At 40.5% G+C, this 19,564-nt stretch overlaps 1 protein-coding gene across 3 annotated transcripts in view; it reads left to right on the top strand.

Moving 5' to 3' along the window:
• Positions 1-19,564, top strand: part of CPO (carboxypeptidase O) — a 171,935-nt gene that overhangs the window by 132,056 nt on the left and 20,315 nt on the right. For all 3 annotated transcript variants that reach the window (XM_082262022.1, XM_082262023.1, XM_082262024.1), the window contains 3 exons: positions 6,754-6,864; positions 12,090-12,180; positions 13,782-13,984. In XM_082262022.1, coding sequence (XP_082118148.1) covers positions 6,754-6,864; positions 12,090-12,180; positions 13,782-13,984 — 405 coding nt within the window. The remainder of the gene's footprint in view (positions 1-6,753; positions 6,865-12,089; positions 12,181-13,781; positions 13,985-19,564) is intronic.

Genomic DNA, 19,564 nt, shown 5'->3' with positions numbered 1-19,564 from the left:
GGAGTAGGAGGAGTATGGAACAGACAGCACCCTCAAATCTTCAGAAGTATGAGATGAACCCCAAAAACTTGGAAAGGTGGATCTCACACGTACCGACACAGACTATCCCGCAATTCAATTGATCCTCAAAGGTTTTTATTGAATAGCGGAATAGGAAATATGATCAAAAAAAGTGTATGTATCTCGCACGTACACAACCACACTAGGCCCCAATTACTATTGTTTGTACCCCTAAAAGGCTAGGAGTAGGGGGAGTATGGAACAGGCAGCACCCTCAAACCTTCAGAAGTATGAGATGAACCCCAACAACTTGGAAAGGTGGATCTCTCTCACACGTACCAACACAGACTATCCCCCAATTTAACTGATCCCCAAAGGTTTTTGATTAAATAGCGGAATAGAAAATATGATCCAAAAAAAGTGTATGTATATCACACGTACACAACCACACTAGGCCCCAATTACTATTGTTTGTACCCCTAAAAGGCTAGGAGTAGGGGGAGTATGGAACAGGCAGCACCCTCAAACCTTCAGAAGTATGAGATGAACCCCAACAACTTGGAAAGGTGGATCTCTCTCACACGTACCAACACAGACTATCCCCCAATTTAACTGATCCCCAAAGGTTTTTGATTAAATAGCGGAATAGAAAATATGATCCAAAAAAAGTGTATGTATATCACACGTACACAACCACACTGGGCCCCAATTACTATTGTTTGTACCCCTAAAAGGCTAGATGAGGAGTAGGGGGAGTATGGAACAGGCAGCACCCTCAAACCTTCAGAAGTATGAGATGAACCCCAACAACTTGGAAAGGTGGATCTCTCTCACACGTACCAACACAGACTATCCCCCAATTTAACTGATCCCCAAAGGTTTTTGATTAAATAGCGGAATAGAAAATATGATCCAAAAAAAGTGTATGTATATCACACGTACACAACCACACTAGGCCCCAATTACTATTGTTTGTACCCCTAAAAGGCTAGGAGTAGGGGGAGTATGGAACAGGCAGCACCCTCAAACCTTCAGAAGTATGAGATGAACCCCAACAACTTGGAAAGGTGGATCTCTCTCACACGTACCAACACAGACTATCCCCCAATTTAACTGATCCCCAAAGGTTTTTGATTAAATAGCGGAATAGAAAATATGATCCAAAAAAAGTGTATGTATATCACACGTACACAACCACACTAGGCCCCAATTACTATTGTTTGTACCCCTAAAAGGCTAGATGAGGAGTAGGGGGGGTATGGAACAGGCAGCACCCTCAAACCTTCAGAAGTATGAGATGAACCCCAACAACTTGGAAAGGTGGATCTCTCTCACACGTACCAACACAGACTATCCCCCAATTTAACTGATCCCCAAAGGTTTTTGATTAAATAGCGGAATAGAAAATATGATCCAAAAAAAGTGTATGTATATCACACGTACACAACCACACTAGGCCCCAATTACTATTGTTTGTACCCCTAAAAGGCTAGGAGTAGGGGGAGTATGGAACAGGCAGCACCCTCAAACCTTCAGAAGTATGAGATGAACCCCAACAACTTGGAAAGGTGGATCTCTCTCACACGTACCAACACAGACTATCCCCCAATTTAACTGATCCCCAAAGGTTTTTGATTAAATAGCGGAATAGAAAATATGATCCAAAAAAAGTGTATGTATATCACACGTACACAACCACACTAGGCCCCAATTACTATTGTTTGTACCCCTAAAAGGCTAGGAGTAGGGGGAGTATGGAACAGGCAGCACCCTCAAACCTTCAGAAGTATGAGATGAACCCCAACAACTTGGAAAGGTGGATCTCTCTCACACGTACCAACACAGACTATCCCCCAATTTAACTGATCCCCAAAGGTTTTTGATTAAATAGCGGAATAGAAAATATGATCCAAAAAAAGTGTATGTATATCACACGTACACAACCACACTAGGCCCCAATTACTATTGTTTGTACCCCTAAAAGGCTAGATGAGGAGTAGGGGGGGTATGGAACAGGCAGCACCCTCAAACCTTCAGAAGTATGAGATGAACCCCAACAACTTGGAAAGGTGGATCTCTCTCACACGTACCAACACAGACTATCCCCCAATTTAACTGATCCCCAAAGGTTTTTGATTAAATAGCGGAATAGAAAATATGATCCAAAAAAAGTGTATGTATATCACACGTACACAACCACACTAGGCCCCAATTACTATTGTTTGTACCCCTAAAAGGCTAGATGAGGAGTAGGGGGGGTATGGAACAGGCAGCACCCTCAAACCTTCAGAAGTATGAGATGAACCCCAACAACTTGGAAAGGTGGATCTCTCTCACACGTACCAACACAGACTATCCCCCAATTTAACTGATCCCCAAAGGTTTTTGATTAAATAGCGGAATAGAAAATATGATCCAAAAAAAGTGTATGTATATCACACGTACACAACCACACTAGGCCCCAATTACTATTGTTTGTACCCCTAAAAGGCTAGGAGTAGGGGGAGTATGGAACAGGCAGCACCCTCAAACCTTCAGAAGTATGAGATGAACCCCAACAACTTGGAAAGGTGGATCTCTCTCACACGTAGCAACACAGACTATCCCCCAATTTAACTGATCCCCAAAGGTTTTTGATTAAATAGCGGAATAGAAAATATGATCCAAAAAAAGTGTATGTATATCACACGTACACAACCACACTAGGCCCCAATTACTATTGTTTGTACCCCTAAAAGGCTAGGAGTAGGGGGAGTATGGAACAGGCAGCACCCTCAAACCTTCAGAAGTATGAGATGAACCCCAACAACTTGGAAAGGTGGATCTCTCTCACACGTACCAACACAGACTATCCCCCAATTTAACTGATCCCCAAAGGTTTTTGATTAAATAGCGGAATAGAAAATATGATCCAAAAAAAGTGTATGTATATCACACGTACACAACCACACTAGGCCCCAATTACTATTGTTTGTACCCCTAAAAGGCTAGATGAGGAGTAGGGGGAGTATGGAACAGGCAGCACCCTCAAATCTTCAGAAGTATGAGATTGTGTTCACTGTACCCCACAAAGATTGAGTTCACTGCACCCCACAATGATTGTGTTCACTGCACCCCACAAAGATTGTGTTCACTGCACCTCACAAAGATTGTGTTCACTGTACCCCCCAAAGATTGTGTTCACTGCACCCCACAAAGATTCTGTTCACTGTACCCCACAAAGATTGTGTTCACTGCACCCTAAAAGGATGTTGTTCACTGCACCCCACAAAGATTGTGTTCACTGCACCCTAAAAGGATGTTGTTCACTGCACCCCAAAAAGATTGTGTTCACTGTACCCCCCCAAAGATTGTGTTCACTGCACCCCACAAAGATTGTGTTCACTGCACCCCAAAAAGATTGTGTTCACTGTACCCCCCAAAGATTGTGTTCACTGCACCCCAAAAAGATTGTGTTCACTGTACCCCCCAAAGATTGTGTTCACTGCACCCCACAAAGATTCTGTTCACTGTACCCCACAAAGATTGTGTTCACTGCACCCCAAAAAGATTGTGTTCACTGTACCCCCCCAAAGATTGTGTTCACTGCACCCCACATAGATTCTGTTCACTGCACCCCACAAAGGATTTTGTTCACTGCACCCCAAAAAGATTGTGTTCACTGCACCCCAAAAAGGATTTTGATCACTGCACCCCAAAAAGGATGTTGTTCACTGCACCCCAAAAATGATTTTGTTCACTCCACCCCAAAAAGATTGTGTTCACTGCACCCCACAAAGATTGTGTTCACTGCACCCCAAAAAGATTGTGTTCACTGTACCCCCCAAAGATTGTGTTCACTGCACCCCACAAAGATTCTGTTCACTGTACCCCACAAAGATTGTGTTCACTGCACCCCAAAAAGATTGTGTTCACTGCACCCCAAAAAGGATGTTGTTCACTGCACCCCAAAAAGGATGTTGTTCACTCCACCCCAAAAAGATTGTGTTCACTGCACCCCACAAAGATTGTGTTCACTGCACCCCAAAAAGATTGTGTTCACTGCACCCCAAAAATGATTTTGTTCACTGCACCCCAAAAAGGATTTTGTTCACTGCACCCCAAAAAGGATGTTGTTCACTCCACCCCAAAAAGATTGTGTTCACTGCACCCCAAAAAGATTGTGTTCACTGCACCCCACAAAGGATTTTGTTCACTGCACCCCAAAAAGATTGTGTTCACTGCACCCCAAAAAGGATGTTGTTCACTGCACCCCAAAAAGGATTTTGTTCACTGCACCCCAAAAAGATTGTGTTCACTGCACCCCACAAAGGATTTTGTTCACTGCACCCCACAAAGATTGTGTTCACTGCACACCAAAAAGGATTGTGTTCACTGCACCCCAAAAAGATTTTGTTCACTGCACCCCAAAAAGATTGTGTTCACTGCAGCCCAAAAAGATTGTGTTCACTGCAGCCCAAAAAGATTGTGTTCACTGCAGCTCACACACAGAAAAATGGATGTGGATCACTGACACCTGCCTATCTCCAATCCCACACCACACAGCAATATCGATTGTAGTTTGTAGAACACAGTTTCCCTAAAATTCAGCAGACTCTGTCCCTAACAGGATTGAGAAGAGATCGTAGATCAGGATTGAGTGCAGATTCACCCCACCCCCCACACAGCAATATCGATTGTAGTTTGTAGAAGACACTGACCCTATAATTCAGCAGACTCTATCCCTAAAATGCCTACAACTCGCCCTGCCTAAACACTCCGACCTGTCCCTCAATTCTATCCGGACACAAATGGTTTTTTCCTGCCTATCTTTCCCTAATCAGCAGCCAGCACATTGATGTGTGCTCTGTCCCTTAGCTAAGCAGCAGAATGACGCTGCTGCGGCGGCTGCCTCGAACTTATAAAGACTTGGTCACATGCTTCAGACGGCCAATCACAGCTACTAAGACATTTGCAGGCATGGCTGGGATGGCTTAAGGCACACCAGTTAAACGATTGTTGATTGGCTGTTGAAAGCCCGCCATGAAAAGAGCGCCAAAGCATGCAAAACCCGGAAATAAAACGACCGAACACGGATTTTTACCCGAACATACAGTAAAGTGTCCGTGTCCATGTTCGGGTAAAAAAAATCCAATTATTCGGTACGAACACGAATAATACAGTCCGTGTTCGCTCAACACTAGTCAGAACATGTCATTACGAGTGCTTTTAAATTTTGGTTTCACTTTTAAAACTTGGCGGCACTGTAATCTCACAATATCTCGTGAGATTACAGTCAGTCCACCCAGTTATACACAGATCACGGCCGTTTTCAGAGAAAAAAATTCTCCTCTGATCACCCTTTGAGAATTTAAGTTCTGGGCCACCTAAACTGGGTGCCAGAGGAGATATTTTTTCTCTGAGAATTGCTGAGAAGTGAACTGAGAGAAAACTTCTCAGTTTACTAAACGTACACCTAAATGACCTTTTAACAAACAATTATCTTTAATCCACCCTTGATATGTGTGGCAATTTGACAACTTCAGTCATCAAAGTCAAATGTACTATAACTACAATTATACTGTAAGATATTCTGCCTGGTCCTTCACTCTCTTAGTATTGCTTTACTTGGATCTTAAGATTTACTCAAGATTCATGTATAGGCTAAATACCTATTTTTTTCTTTAGATAAAGCATTAATAATATAATAATATAATTATTATTATTTATAATCCAGGAATAAAATCCAATCTCAGCTTTGTTTAAAAATATCTAAAAGCTTGTAGCAAGTTCTAAAGCCCTATTATGAGAGATTGGTATTATATGTTCCATTGTAGAACTAGTAACATGAACTTGTATGCAACGCGTTACTATTAATTCTGGGGCATCCCGGTAACAAACTAATGATCAGAAACCAACCAGCATGGTGCTTGTTGATGTGCTTACCATGACAGCCAATCATGGTGATCACATGAGGCTGGATTGCAAACATGCCTACTGATTTCAACTGTCAGCGTGTCTTAGGCCTCATTCACACAACCTCATTCAGAGAAACTGCATTCTGATCTCTGCATCTGCACACCAGACCTGCACAGATGTACAATTCAGGTTACAGTACATGTGGAGGCTCGTGCAGGTTCATGAAGCTGGCTGCCTGTTATTGATTTCAACAGGCTGCCTGCACGCCCCAGCACAGAACCCCTGTGCATCCCGGGTTGCTGAAGATGGCCCTTCGCATGGGCATACGGATCAGTATGCCCATGTGAATGAGGCCTTACACAGAAAGTAGATTGCATGCAAAGTTAAAAAAAAAAAAAAAAAAAAGGTTAATAACTGTCTTTTGTAAAATGCAAATGGTATTTGGAAAATGTATTTTAATTAGGACTGCCCTTTTGTCCATGTCCATGAGTCTTTTTCTAAATGGTGTATCAAGGAAAAGCTTCATATGCCCTAGGTAGTCATATAGAGCTGTTGTCAAGCTAACTGACACGTACTGATGCTGTTAAATTTGGTCTTGCCATTTAGGCTTCAATTACCTCCAGTTGTGAAAGGGTTAAACAGTAAGTATTTTTCCACAACATGGACTGATGCTTCTTTTGACTTTTGTTTAGGTTTATGGCATGAATATGGTGTAACTCTTTAAGGGATTAATTTTATTATTTATTAGAACCTAAATAGATAAATACACAGCAAAATACAGTATAAGGCTGGTATTTGTCAAGACAAATGTACATGCATAATTGAAGTTAACTGTTCTTTATTCATCATCATTAGATTGTACAGAATCATCAGAAAGATGCACGTATAAAAAAGATTCTCAGTAACCTGGATCTGTATGTCTTGCCTGTTCTAAACATTGATGGCTACATTTACACGTGGACCACTGTAAGTTAAATTGGAAAATACTTTTCACCCTTTTTGTTAGATATCATTTTATAACCGGGTAGAGATTAACCTGTGTGTGAAACACTATAAACCATCATATTAGAGTGTACTTCTTTTATTGTCAGATGGTGGCCATTTCTGCAGCCTTCTTAAAGTGGTTCTAAAGGCTAGACATGTTTTACCTTAATGCATTCTCTGCAATAAAGCAGAACTTTACCCATAGTTACATAGTTACATAGTTTGTGAGGTTGAAAAAAAGACAATAGTCCATCCAGTTCAACCTATGATGTGTGCATGTGTTTGTTGTTAACCGTACCTTGTATGTTGTGGTCTTTAAGGTGCCCATCTAAAAGTTTTTTGAAACTATCGATGCTCCCTGCTGATACGACTGTTTGCAGAAGAGAATTCCACATCCTTACTGCTCTGACAGTGAAGAACCCCTTACGTATTTTAAGGTTAAACCACCTTTCCTCTAGTTTTAGTGAGTGGCCGCGTGTCTTATTGTTTTCCCTTTCTCTGAATAGTTTGTTCCTTATGCCCAGTACACACGATCCGAAAATCGGACGACATTCCGTCCGGTTTTTTTTTGTTTGCTAGGAACTCTCAATAATATTCGCAAACGGGAGAGGTTACTTACGATACGAATTTTCTCGGACGATTATTCAAAAGCTTCCGGTATGCGTAACCACGCTGTAGCGTGTGAGGGGAAATTATGTCTACTGCTCATGCGCTGTCTACTGCTCACCATTTTTTTCGGACGAACAACTGATAATACGATGTGTTATAATACGATCAAAATTTTTATGCTTGCACGACCGGATAATATCGGGCGAACTGTCGCGATCGCCTCTCGTAAGCTGTGTACTAACGATCAGATTATCGTCTGATCTTTTCACAAGCGTTATTTTTCGCCCAATTTTCGGATCGTGTGTACGGGCCATTAAGCTAGGGTCGCCAGTACAGTATTTGTACATTGATATCATATCCCCCCTCAATCGTCTCTTCTCCAGAGAGAATAAGTTCAGTGCTTGTAGTCTTTCCATTCCCCTAATTATTTTTGTTGCCCTTCTCTGGACTCTCTCCAGTTCCAGCACATCCTTCCTGAGGACCGGTGCCCAGAACTGGACAACATACTCCAGATGTGGCCGGACCAGAGTCTTGTAGAGTGGGAGAATAATCTCTTTATTTCTGGAGTGAATCCCCTTTTTTATACATCCCAGTATTCTGGCTTTGCGTGCAGCAACTTGGCATTGCATGCCACTGCCAAGCCTGTTGTCTACCAGTACCCCCAGGTCTTTTTCCATCCTAGACTCACCCAGAGGTTCCCCCCTAGTGAGTAGCTTGCTTTCTGGTTTTTCGCACCCAAGTGCATTACTTTACATTTTTCAACATTAAACCTCATCTGCCATGTAGTTGCCCACCCCATTATTTTGTTCAGGTCTGCTTGTAAGGTTTCCACATCCTGCATAGAAGATATTGGCATGCTTAGTTTAGTATCATCTGCAAATACTGAGATTGTACTAGATATCCCCTCCTCTAGATCATTTATGAATAAATTAAACAGGATTGGTCCCAGGACAGAACCCTGGGGGACCCCACTTTCCACACCCGCCCAATCCGAGTACTCCCCATTAATCATCACCCTCTATCCTCTCCCCTGGAGCCAGTTCTCTATCCAGGTACTCACCTTATGGTCCATACCTACCTTCCTGAGTTTGAACAGTAAGCGTTTGTGGTGAACGGTGTCAAAGGCCTTTGCAAAGTCCAGATACACCACATCCACAGGCTTACCTTTATCTAGGTGACAGCTCACTTCATCTTAGAAGGTTGATAGATAAAATAATGTTCTTTAGCTAGGAACAAACATTCCACAATAATATTTATGCTGCCAAAATTAGTGTGTGCTAAAATTGCCTCCAGCATTGCTCCTGTTTCTTCTTACTGGAGGCTGCCATTTTGCTGAAGCCCAAAGTCCCTGAAGAGCAGTAAATCATAAAGCGGAACTAAACCCATCAATTTATCATTTTCAAAAAACAGTTACATTCCTGGAATGTTGGAAATGCAAACTGTCACATTTGATTGTGTCCTCAACCAAACTGTCAAACTATCAAGTGGCCGGTGTCATAATTGATCACATATGCAGCACCATGGCAGTTGCAGTTCAAACAGAAGCAGCTTCCTTGGCTTTAAGGATAAGAGGGTTTAATTATGGTTAAAGGCAGTCAGCAGATCGGCCTCTACAAACTTAAAAATGGAGAGAAACTGAGCATGTGCAGAGCAGGTTATTACTAGATTGTAAACAGTACACTTATTTTAAATGTATTACATAGCTATACCTGTAAAATGGGCCCGCCTGAAGTGCTCAAGCAAGACTTAATTTTAAAATCTCGACAAAAGTTTGGAATCTGTAACAAAGTTTGTTATAATCCTTGCAATGTACATAGGTCAACCAGAGGGGAATGTTTTTGGAGTTACATGGAGTTATGCTTAAAAAACATTCCCGTATTTGTATCGCCCCCACTTACTGTCTATTCACAGGCTGCAGAAGGAACAAAGCCTGTAAGTGCTACTTAAAGTAATGTGGATCTAAACACAAGAAGTAAAATGTAACTTCTTTCTTTTTGTTAGATGTACAACCTACTAAAAAAAGTTGGGACGCTGTGTAAAATCTACATTAAAACAGAATGCAATGATTTGCAAATCCCATGTTTTTTTCACAATAGAAAATAGAAAGCAAATCAAATGTTTAAGCTGAGAAAATATACCATTTTAAAAAAAAAATAAGGTGATTCTGAAATTGGTCATTTTGAAATCAACGGGTCTCAAAAAAGTTGGGAATGAGCCATGTTTACCACAGGGAAGCATCCCCGCTTCACTATGTAAATGTCTGGGAATGGAGGAGACCAGTTGCTGGAGTCTTGGGAGAGGAATGTTGTCCCATTCCTTCCTGATATAGGATACTAACTGTTTAACAGTCCTTTGTCTCCTTTGCCGTTTTTTTCATTTGAAGATGTGCCAAATATTTTCAATTAGTGAAAGGCCTGGACTGCAGGCAGGCTAGTTAAGCACCTGGACTCTTCTACTTCAAAGCAAGGCTGTTGTCATAGGTGCAGTATGCGGTTTAGCATTGTCTTGCTGAAATATGTAAGGCCTTCCCTGAAAAAGACTTTGTCTGGATGGGAGCATATGCTGCTCTAAAACCTGAATGTACTGTATCTTTCAGCATTGATGATGCTTTTCCAGATATGCAAGTTGCCCATTCCATACGCACTAATTCACCCCCATACCATCAGAGATGCAGGCTTTTAAACTGAGCGCTGATAACAAGCCAGAAATTTCTCCTCCTCCCATCTCCCCGGGAGGACGTTAAAAAAACAGGAGCCACTAGTATCTCCTCCTGAATGCCTGGCAGCTGCTCCTGTACCACTCTCTGAAAAGTGATCCACCGCAGATCTTTTCAGATAGGCAACAAGGGTTGCTGTCCATGGTCAATAAGTCCTAACAGTTGCTGTAATGGAAATTCCATAAAGGTTAGTTATGAATTAAACAGCAATATAAAGCTGTGCATCTTTTTGCGTTCCTTAAAAAATTAAAAACAACACAAAGCATGTGTCAGATTTGCAGGTCAGGAGGCCTTGAAAATGTAGCAAGATAGTTTCACCTGGTGTGCTCAAGGTTTAAATGACCTTGAAAGAGGTTTTTTCTTTTGTAGGGCTTATTAAGCTGAGCCTACTGGCATGTACTGCCCAGCTCTGATAATGTGTTTCACACAGATTCTGAAGTAGATGGGCAAGTCAACATTGCAGTCACATCTATTGCCAAGTCTCCCAAAAGCTGCATTTGTGTTGTTAAATAAAACAAAGGTGCATCTCTAATCCCAAGTACAGAGAACAGCAATAACTGGTACAAGGACACTTCAATATCGGACACTTTTACCCCCTTCCTGTCCAGGCCAATTTTCAGCTTTAAGCGCTGTCACACTTTGATTGACAATTGCGCGGTCATGCAACACTGTACCCAAATGAAATATTTATCTTTTTTTAATCATCACTGGCTTTTATTTTTTTCTCAATAAACAAAAAAAGACCAAAAATTTTGGAGAAAAATAACTGTGGTTTTCTTCATTTCTGTTATGCACTTTTGCAAATAAATAATCTTTCTTCATAAATTTAGGCCAAAATATATTCTGCTACATTTCTTTGGTAAAAATAGCCCAAATCAGTGTATATTATTTAGTCTGTAGAAATGTTAGAGTCCACAAACTATGATATATTTCTGAAAATCAATCACTCCTGATGTACTGATGGCCTCTCTCATTTCACGAGACCCGAAAATGCCAAGACATTAGAAATATCCCCTAAATGATCCTTTTGGAAAGTAGACGGACCAAGGTATTTAGTAAGAGGCATGGCCCATTTTTTTGAAGTTGTCATTTTAAAAAATTGCTTTTTTTTCTTCACATTTTTATTTTTTACATACTGTCACCGGTGCAGTTATCATATAACTAGTGTGGTGGTGACCAAGGAACATTGACTGCTTTTATTTACATACTGTGACAAGAGCAATACATACCATAGTAACACTGTACCAATACCATAGTAACACTGTACCACTCTGGGGAAGTGATCAGGGTTATTTATTTTTTTTACACACTATGATTGCTTAAAGCAGTGCATTTCATTGCTATAAGCAAACATTGTTAATGAATGAAAGTGTGTATTCAATGAGTATTGTTGTGATTAGTTGTGGTTGGCCACAGCTAATTACATGGGGCAGGTGGTCTGTGATTAGCCCTGTCTGTACTATGTGACCACTGTGACCAATCACAGCTAGCAACACAATTGTACACAAAGAATGTCAAGAAAGAAAGCCATTCATTGTTACCATCTGTTATGTGATCTGCTGTGATTGGTCACAGTGGTCACATAGTACCAGCAGCGGGCCGGTACACTGATCAGTCATTCGCTGTGTCCATGGACATAGATACAATAAAGTTAGTGTGGGTTATCACCCTGGGACAGGAAGTGTGGTACACTAAAAAGAAAACGAATGCAGTGGCCACATCTAAGTACTGGTGAATTGCAATTTGTTAGATTTTAGTTCTTGGGTTTAGATAAGCTTTAAGAATATCCCAGCTTATTTGTGGCCATCGGAAAAAATAGAAAAAAACAGTAGCCTGTTTGGTTAGTGATTTACTTGTAATAAATTTATCAATCATCCCCTAGGACAGACTTTGGAGAAAATCGCGTTCAAAGCCTGAAAATGGGACATGTTTTGGGGTGGACCTTAATCGAAATTTCAACATTAATTGGTGCAGTGAGTATAATCTGGAAAATCTGTTATATATGTTCCACAGTGAAGTCTTTTTCATTTCCAGGTACCATATTTTCTTTATATTAGATGATTTGTACTAATTTACAATTGTAGAGTGGTGCAGATTACGTAACATAAATAGTTATTTTTAGACCAGGACTTGGAGATCAGCACTTTAGTTGGTATGGTATCTGTAGCATTGTTACACATTACAGCAACACCACTGTGTTAATTTGTACACAAATCCTTGTCCTTTCCTTGTCTTGTTGTTACATTGATTCATCATCTGTAATATTGAGTCACTGGCCCAGAACAGGTCTACATATGGAGTTCTGACTTACAACATACTTTTTCCAGGTCAGGAATGAAAAAGCACTGAAGTCAGCAATAGCCAGACATCTATGTTAATCAAGTTAATATGTGTCACTCAAAGGCAGCCAATTCATTTTAAATGCACCCCAGCACACGGAAACTGAACGTGAATCTTTTCTACTGATGCAGTGCACCACAACACAAAGTAGTGAATGGCATTGCAAAGCGATAATATGTGCATCCTGTGGCACCATGCAGTGTGGCAACGCAAAGGTGTAAAGCCAGGTTATCAATCTGTGTGGAGATCTCTGTCAGGTCACTGCTGAAAACTCTGTGACATTTGGGGTAAAAAACAATAGGGATTTTCTTAAAGACCCAAATACTCACCTAAATCCTTGGCCCTGGGTCTTTATCCTCTTCCCTGCAGAAGAAAAGAGTCCTTCGTTAGATGTCCACATTAATGCCTGGGTGACGTTGACATTTCTTTTTGGCTGTCTAGAGCTGGGGTTCTCTTATGATCCAAAAGACTGCATCACTGTGAAGATGTTATGAAGAGGTGACCAGTCAGCACAGGCATGGACTGTAGCACCAGATCGCTACAAACAGAGAAGGCGCCGGCGAGGGACACAGAAGGCAGACTTAGGTGAGTATAAAAATACTTCAGGCTTGCTTTATGCCTGTCGAAATTCCACAAAATCCTAGTTTGACAGGATATATGCAATAAAGATGTCATATCCAAAATTCTTTACTATGTCAGTCAAGGTCCTTCTAGTCACGATACCTAGTTCCATCTTACAAACAGAGTAGAAGAAAATCTTGAAATTCATATGACCCCCCATGTAGGCCAAAAATAGCTAGCAACTTCTAATACCATTGAAAATGTTCTTGAGGACTAAGCATTCACAACCTAAGCAAATCCTTAAACACACCGGCTCAGTATACTGGAACACCCTTTCTACTGCTCAAATTTAGAAAGCCTATGGAAAAAAATGCCCAAACTGTCTTGGAAGTTGGAATGTGATTGGTGTGTGTAGGGAGTGGACACAGAGAAGATATTACACAGTAAAGGCATTGAAAACTATACTACTGCTGGCTGCTGCCCTCCTTTGGACCTTGTCAGCTGCCTGCTGAAATCTGAACAGGGGAGTTACGCACAACTCAGATAAAAGTAAATCAAATGTAAGTTTTAATTTAAGCACAGTCGCAGCATTTGCTGAATACCAATGTTAGGTCCCTGAATGCTTTAACATGTTGCCCGGAATTTTATTTTAATTTTACTCTGGTGTTTTCAGATCTTGGATCATCCAAAAATTGCTCAGACAACTCTTACTGTGGAAGTTCACCTGTATCTGAACCAGAGACCAAAGCAGTGGTGGACTTTGTGGGGGAGAGAAAATCAGAAATTTTATGCTTCCTGACAATGCACTCATACAGTCAATACATCCTGACAGCGTATGGCTACACCAGAGACCTACCAAAAAGCTATAATGAAACGGCAAGTCGTGTTTTTCTAAACCTTATTTGTAATTTTAAGAAGTGACAGTGCTTGCATCATGACTTGGCGATCACAGTAAATACTGTAAAAGTGACAAGGACGCATCTCTTTTGGAAATTTATAATGTTTACAGCTGCTTGTGTCTTTGAAACATAACATTATAATTCCATTTTCAGTACTTTTTTATTTGCATTCTATGGCAAAAACTTTGTGATAACCTGCCCACCACACATATATAAGCTTTAAAAATCAGGAGTAGGAAAAAATGTATATAAAATCCCACTCACCCAGCGCTATAAATATAAAAAAAAATATATATATATATATATATATATATATATATATATATATATAAATGCCAATAAAGCCAAAACAGCTGCTGCTATAAAATAACTCAAATGTAAACTGGGTGTAACCGATTCAGTAGAATATAGAATGCAGTGACACTAGCAGCGCTAATAGATCATAAGCATGAAGGTATGACATAAATATAAAATGAACAATTAAATGTAATATTCAAATTGAGTGATAAACAATATATCTGGTGGTCACAGAAAGTGTGCAGCATGCAAACAGCAAAATTAAATGAACAAAATTCACATCAACTGAATTATCATGCACATAAAGTCCAATACAAGTGCAAACGTCCTTAATCTATATAGAAATGTGGGATACGTCCATGCACCAGTGCGCCTTCACCATCAAAAAAGTGCCACCCCCGTCAGAATGGACACTCACCAAAAGGCTGATCACTATACGCCTGTATGCACAGAGTAGATGATCCCCCAAAACGAAAAGGCACAGCTGCAACCCGTCTCCAATGGATCTGTGTCTCCAAATAAAACTCACTCACGCCAGCAATGTCATGGAAGTAAAGCACAAGAGCAGGGACTCATAGCGTAATTCCGTTTTATTAAAGATATTACAATAAAAGTACCCCGTTCCCATCAAAATGCTACTCACAAAGTTGTAGATAACATCAGGCGCTGAAAAAATGTGTAATATTGCCGTTAGTCCTACGCTGTTCTCTGTTGCGCGACCGCTCGGTACCACAGCAGGCCGGAGACTACAGCGTGGCATCGGGCGTAACCAAGGTGACCACATACTCATGCCCTAAAGTGAGTACGCGGTCACCTTGGTTACGCCCGACGCCACGCTGTAGTCCTCGGCCTGCTGTGGTACCGAGCGGTCGCGCAACAGAGAACAGCGTAGGACTAACGGCAATATTACACATTTTTTCAGCGCCTGATGTTATCTACAACTTTGTGAGTAGCATTTTGATGGGAACGGGGTACTTTTATTGTAATATCTTTCATAAAACGGAATTACGCTATGAGTCCCCGCTCTTGTGCTTTACTTCCATGACATTGCTGGCGTGAGTGAGTTTTATTTGGAGACACAGATCCATTGGAGACGGGTTGCAGCTGTGCCTTTTCGTTTTGGGGGATCGTCTACTCTGTGCATACAGGCGTATAGTGATCAGCCTTTTGGTGAGTGTCCATTCTGACGGGGGTGGCACTTTTTTGATGGTGAAGGCGCACTGGTGCATGGACGTATCCCACATTTCTATATAGATTAAGGACGTTTGCACTTGTATTGGACTTTATGTGCATGATAATTCAGTTGATGTGAATTTTGTTCATTTAATTTTGCTGTTTGCGCTTAGGACTAACGGCATTATTACACATTTTTTCAACGCCTGATGTTATCTACAACTTTGTGAGTAGGAAGGGGGTAAAATCTTCCGGGGCTTAAGTGGTTAAAGATATTACAATAAAAGTACCCCATTCCCATCAAAATGGGGTACTTTTATTGTAATATCTTTAATAAAACGGAATTACGCTATGAGTCCTCGCTCTTGTGCTTTACTTCCATGACATTGCTGGCGTGAGTGAGTTTTATTTGGAGACACAGATCCATTTGAGACGGGTTGCAGCTGTGCCTTTTCGTTTTGGGGGATCATTTACTCTGTGCATACAGGCGTAAATTGATCAGCCTTTTGGTGAGTGTCCATTCTTATAGGGGTGGCAGTTTTTTGATGATGGAGGCGCACTGGTGCATGGACGTATCCCACATTTCTATAAAGATTAAGGACGTTTGCACTTGTATTGGACTTTATGTGCATGATAATTCAGTTGATGCGAATTTTGTTTATTTAATTTTGCTGTTTGCATGCTGCACACTTTCTGTGACCACCAGATATATTATTTATCACTCAATTTGAATATTACATTTATTTATTCATTTTATATTAATGTCATACCTTCATGCTTATGATTTATTAGCGCTGCTAGTGTCACTGCATTCTATATTCTACTGAATCGGTTACACCCAGTTTACATATATAAGCTTATTGGACATCCCATGACAATACCATGGGCATTAATCTGGGGTTGAACTCTCCACTTGTGGCTGTAACTATATATCTTCCTCTCATTTGGGAAAGATTTCCACAAGATTCTGGATTGTTTTTGTGGAAATGTGTGGCCATTCAGCCAAAAGAGCATTGGATGTTAGAGAAGAAGACCTAGTTCATTTTTTACATCTGAACCCCTCCCCATAGGTTAGGGCTCTGTACAGGTCATTTGAGTTCTTCCACATCAAACTAATCAATACATTTCTTTATGGACCTGGATTGGTGCTCAAGGGCACAGTCATGCTAAAACAGAAGGTTGCAAGAGCACAATTATCTAAAATGTTTTCAATTGCTGTACAACATGCAACTCTACTGGAAACACTTAATTGGAGGGGTGTTCACATCACCAGACAATTTCAGCCATATAGTGTACTTTAATTTCTACCTCTATTCTCAAGAGAATTGAAGTATTTTTCTCAAGTAAAAGTGAAGTCTGTGCACACCATATATTTACAGTATTTTAGTACTTTTTGAGGAATTGGTATTCATAATGTTTTGCAAACAAATTCAATGCAAAATAAGAAATGGCTGCATTAGTGCTCACATAATTATTTTAAAAATAAGTTATGGTGTGCAATTATACACTTACAGTATCTCTCATAGACAATAAAAGATGGTAAATGATCTGCTTAGTACAGCTGTGGCCAAAAGTTTTGAGAAAAACACAAATATACATTTTTACAAAGTCTGCTGCTTCAGTGTTTTTAGATCTTTTTGTCAGATGTTACTATAGTATTCTGAGGTATAATAACTTTTATTGACAATTACATTAAGTTTATGCAAAAAGTCAATATTTGCAGTGTTGACCCTTCTTTTTCAAGACCTCTGCAATTCGCCATGGCATGCTGTCAATCAACTTCTGGGCCACATCCTGACTTATGGAAGGCCATTCTTGCATAATCAATACTTGGAGTTTATCAGAATTTGTGTTTTTTTTTTTGTTCACCCACCTCTTGAGGACTGACTAAAAGTTCTCAATGGGTTTAAAGTCTGGGGAGGTTCCTGGCCACGGACCCAAAATGTAATTGTTCCTCACCAAACTGTTCTTGGATGGTTAGGTGAAGTTGCTCTCGGAGGATGTTTTTGTACCATTCTTTATTCATGTCTGTGTTCTTAGATAAAATTGTGAGTGAGTCCACTACCTTGGCTGAGAAGCAACCCCACACATGAATGGTCTTAGGATGCTTTACTGTTGGCACGACACAGGACTGATGTTAGTGCTCATCTATCCTTCTTTGCACAAGGTTTTTTCCAGATGCCCCAAACAATCGAAAAGGGGATTCATCAGAGAAAATGATTTTACCCCAGACCTCAGCAGTCTAATCCCTGTACCCTTTGCAGAATATCAGTCTGTCCTTGATATTTTTTCTGGGGAGAAGTGGCTTCTTTGCTGCCCTTCTTGACACCAGGCCATCCTCCAAAAGTCTTTGCCTCACTGTGCATGCAGAATTGCAGATGCACTCACACCTGCCAGCTCTGAACTAGTGGTGCCCCAATCCTGCAGCTGAATCAACTGTAGGAGACAGTCCTGGTGCTTACTGGACCCTCTTGGGCACCCTGAAACCGTCTTCACAAATGCAATGGAAATGTTTTTTTTATGGAATTAAGTTAATTTCTATGGCAAAGAGGGACTTTGCAATTAATTGCAATTCATCTGATCACTCTTCATAACCTTCTAGAGTATATGAAAATTGCCATCATAAAAATGGAGGCATCAGACTTTGTGAAAATTAATATTTGTGTCATTCGCAAAACTTTTGGCCACGGCTGTACATTGCCTGAGTGTGCTGCCATATTCTCCCCAATTTGGCGTGTGTAGTGATGCAGCCTTTGGCACTGAAAAAAAAACATCATTCCTTTTCTCTGTAGAAAAAGGACTGGGCAGCATTTGGTTACAAACCAGATTCTTTATCATGATGCAAAATGTCTGCATGGAACAAACAAGTCTGTCACTAGGAAGTTCTCCTTATTGCTTTGCAACCAGCAACCTCTGTAATTCTCTTCTGATGGTTTTATTTTAAAGCTGCACTCCAAGAAGTTAAAACAAACATAATTTTGTTCATATATTTGTTCTCTTATAAATCAATAGTATTTTTAAATACATTTGTGTAATTACCTTTATTTGACTTTCCTTTACATAAAAGCTCAGATTGGCAGGAAGAGGAACAGCAGAGGAGCCAATTGGCTGTGTTGCAAGTGCTCATGTGCTAACATGGAACATGCCAAAAGGAGGAGAGCGTAATATTACTGTATTATGTTAGTAAAGGGGAATTAAATAAAGTTTCTTCCATTTCTGTATATGGGAAATTCCTAACAGAGTTACTGCAAATTAGCAACAAAAGAAGTGAACTGTGTCTTCAGAACAAGAACTTACATTAAAGGAGAAGTATGACCAAAACTCTTTTGGCCATACTTCTCCTTTGGATCACAAGAGTGCAGTTCTGCACTCCTGTTACCCAGATTCAGCTGACAGCAGACTAAAGTTTGCTGTTGACTGATTAACAAAACAATAGGGATAGGAAAAGATGGGGCTTTGCGGGCCAGTGGGAGTAGAAGGATCAGGCAAGGAACCGGTTGTAAAACCAAAATTACATTTTATTTGTATAAAGAACAATAAAACCAAGCATGGACTACCATGCATATGTGATAACAGAGGACTGACATAACATACAGTAATAAAATCAAACAATTAACGTCACTCGTAGTATAGAAACATGTCCCCACAAGGGGATTATAACCAAAAAGCAGAGCCTGTATAAGATGGAAAATGGGTCTCAAAGCTGGATTCGGTCACGATAGGTCCCCAGCAAGCCGACGCGTTTCGCTCAAGGCTTCCTCAGGGCCTGAGAGACCATAACAGACCGATGTTTTCCTTCTTGATAGTGACTTGTACTAGGCGACAAAGCTGTAGCGATACTGATGCTGCTTGGAACAATATTGCTTCCGTATTCATCATATAAAAAACTATACAGACATCATAAATATATTTCTTGCATAGGATCCAATGTATTAAGTCCCAGACTGTGTCACCAGGGGCAGGGCTTCTATGGCTATCCCCACTGTAAGCTTTTGGGGTGGGTCCCGATCAAAAAGGTGAAGGTCCTCTCCCTGGTATATTCGCCCTTATATATATATTCGCTCCTAGATATAATAAATCTAGTATT

This window comes from Pelophylax lessonae (assembly GCF_965119305.1).
Source record: "Pelophylax lessonae genome assembly, chromosome: 6".
Lineage (NCBI taxonomy): Eukaryota > Metazoa > Chordata > Amphibia > Anura > Ranidae > Pelophylax > Pelophylax lessonae.
The sequence above is the reverse complement of the archived record's forward strand: the minus strand, read 5'-3'. Positions and strand labels throughout refer to the sequence as shown.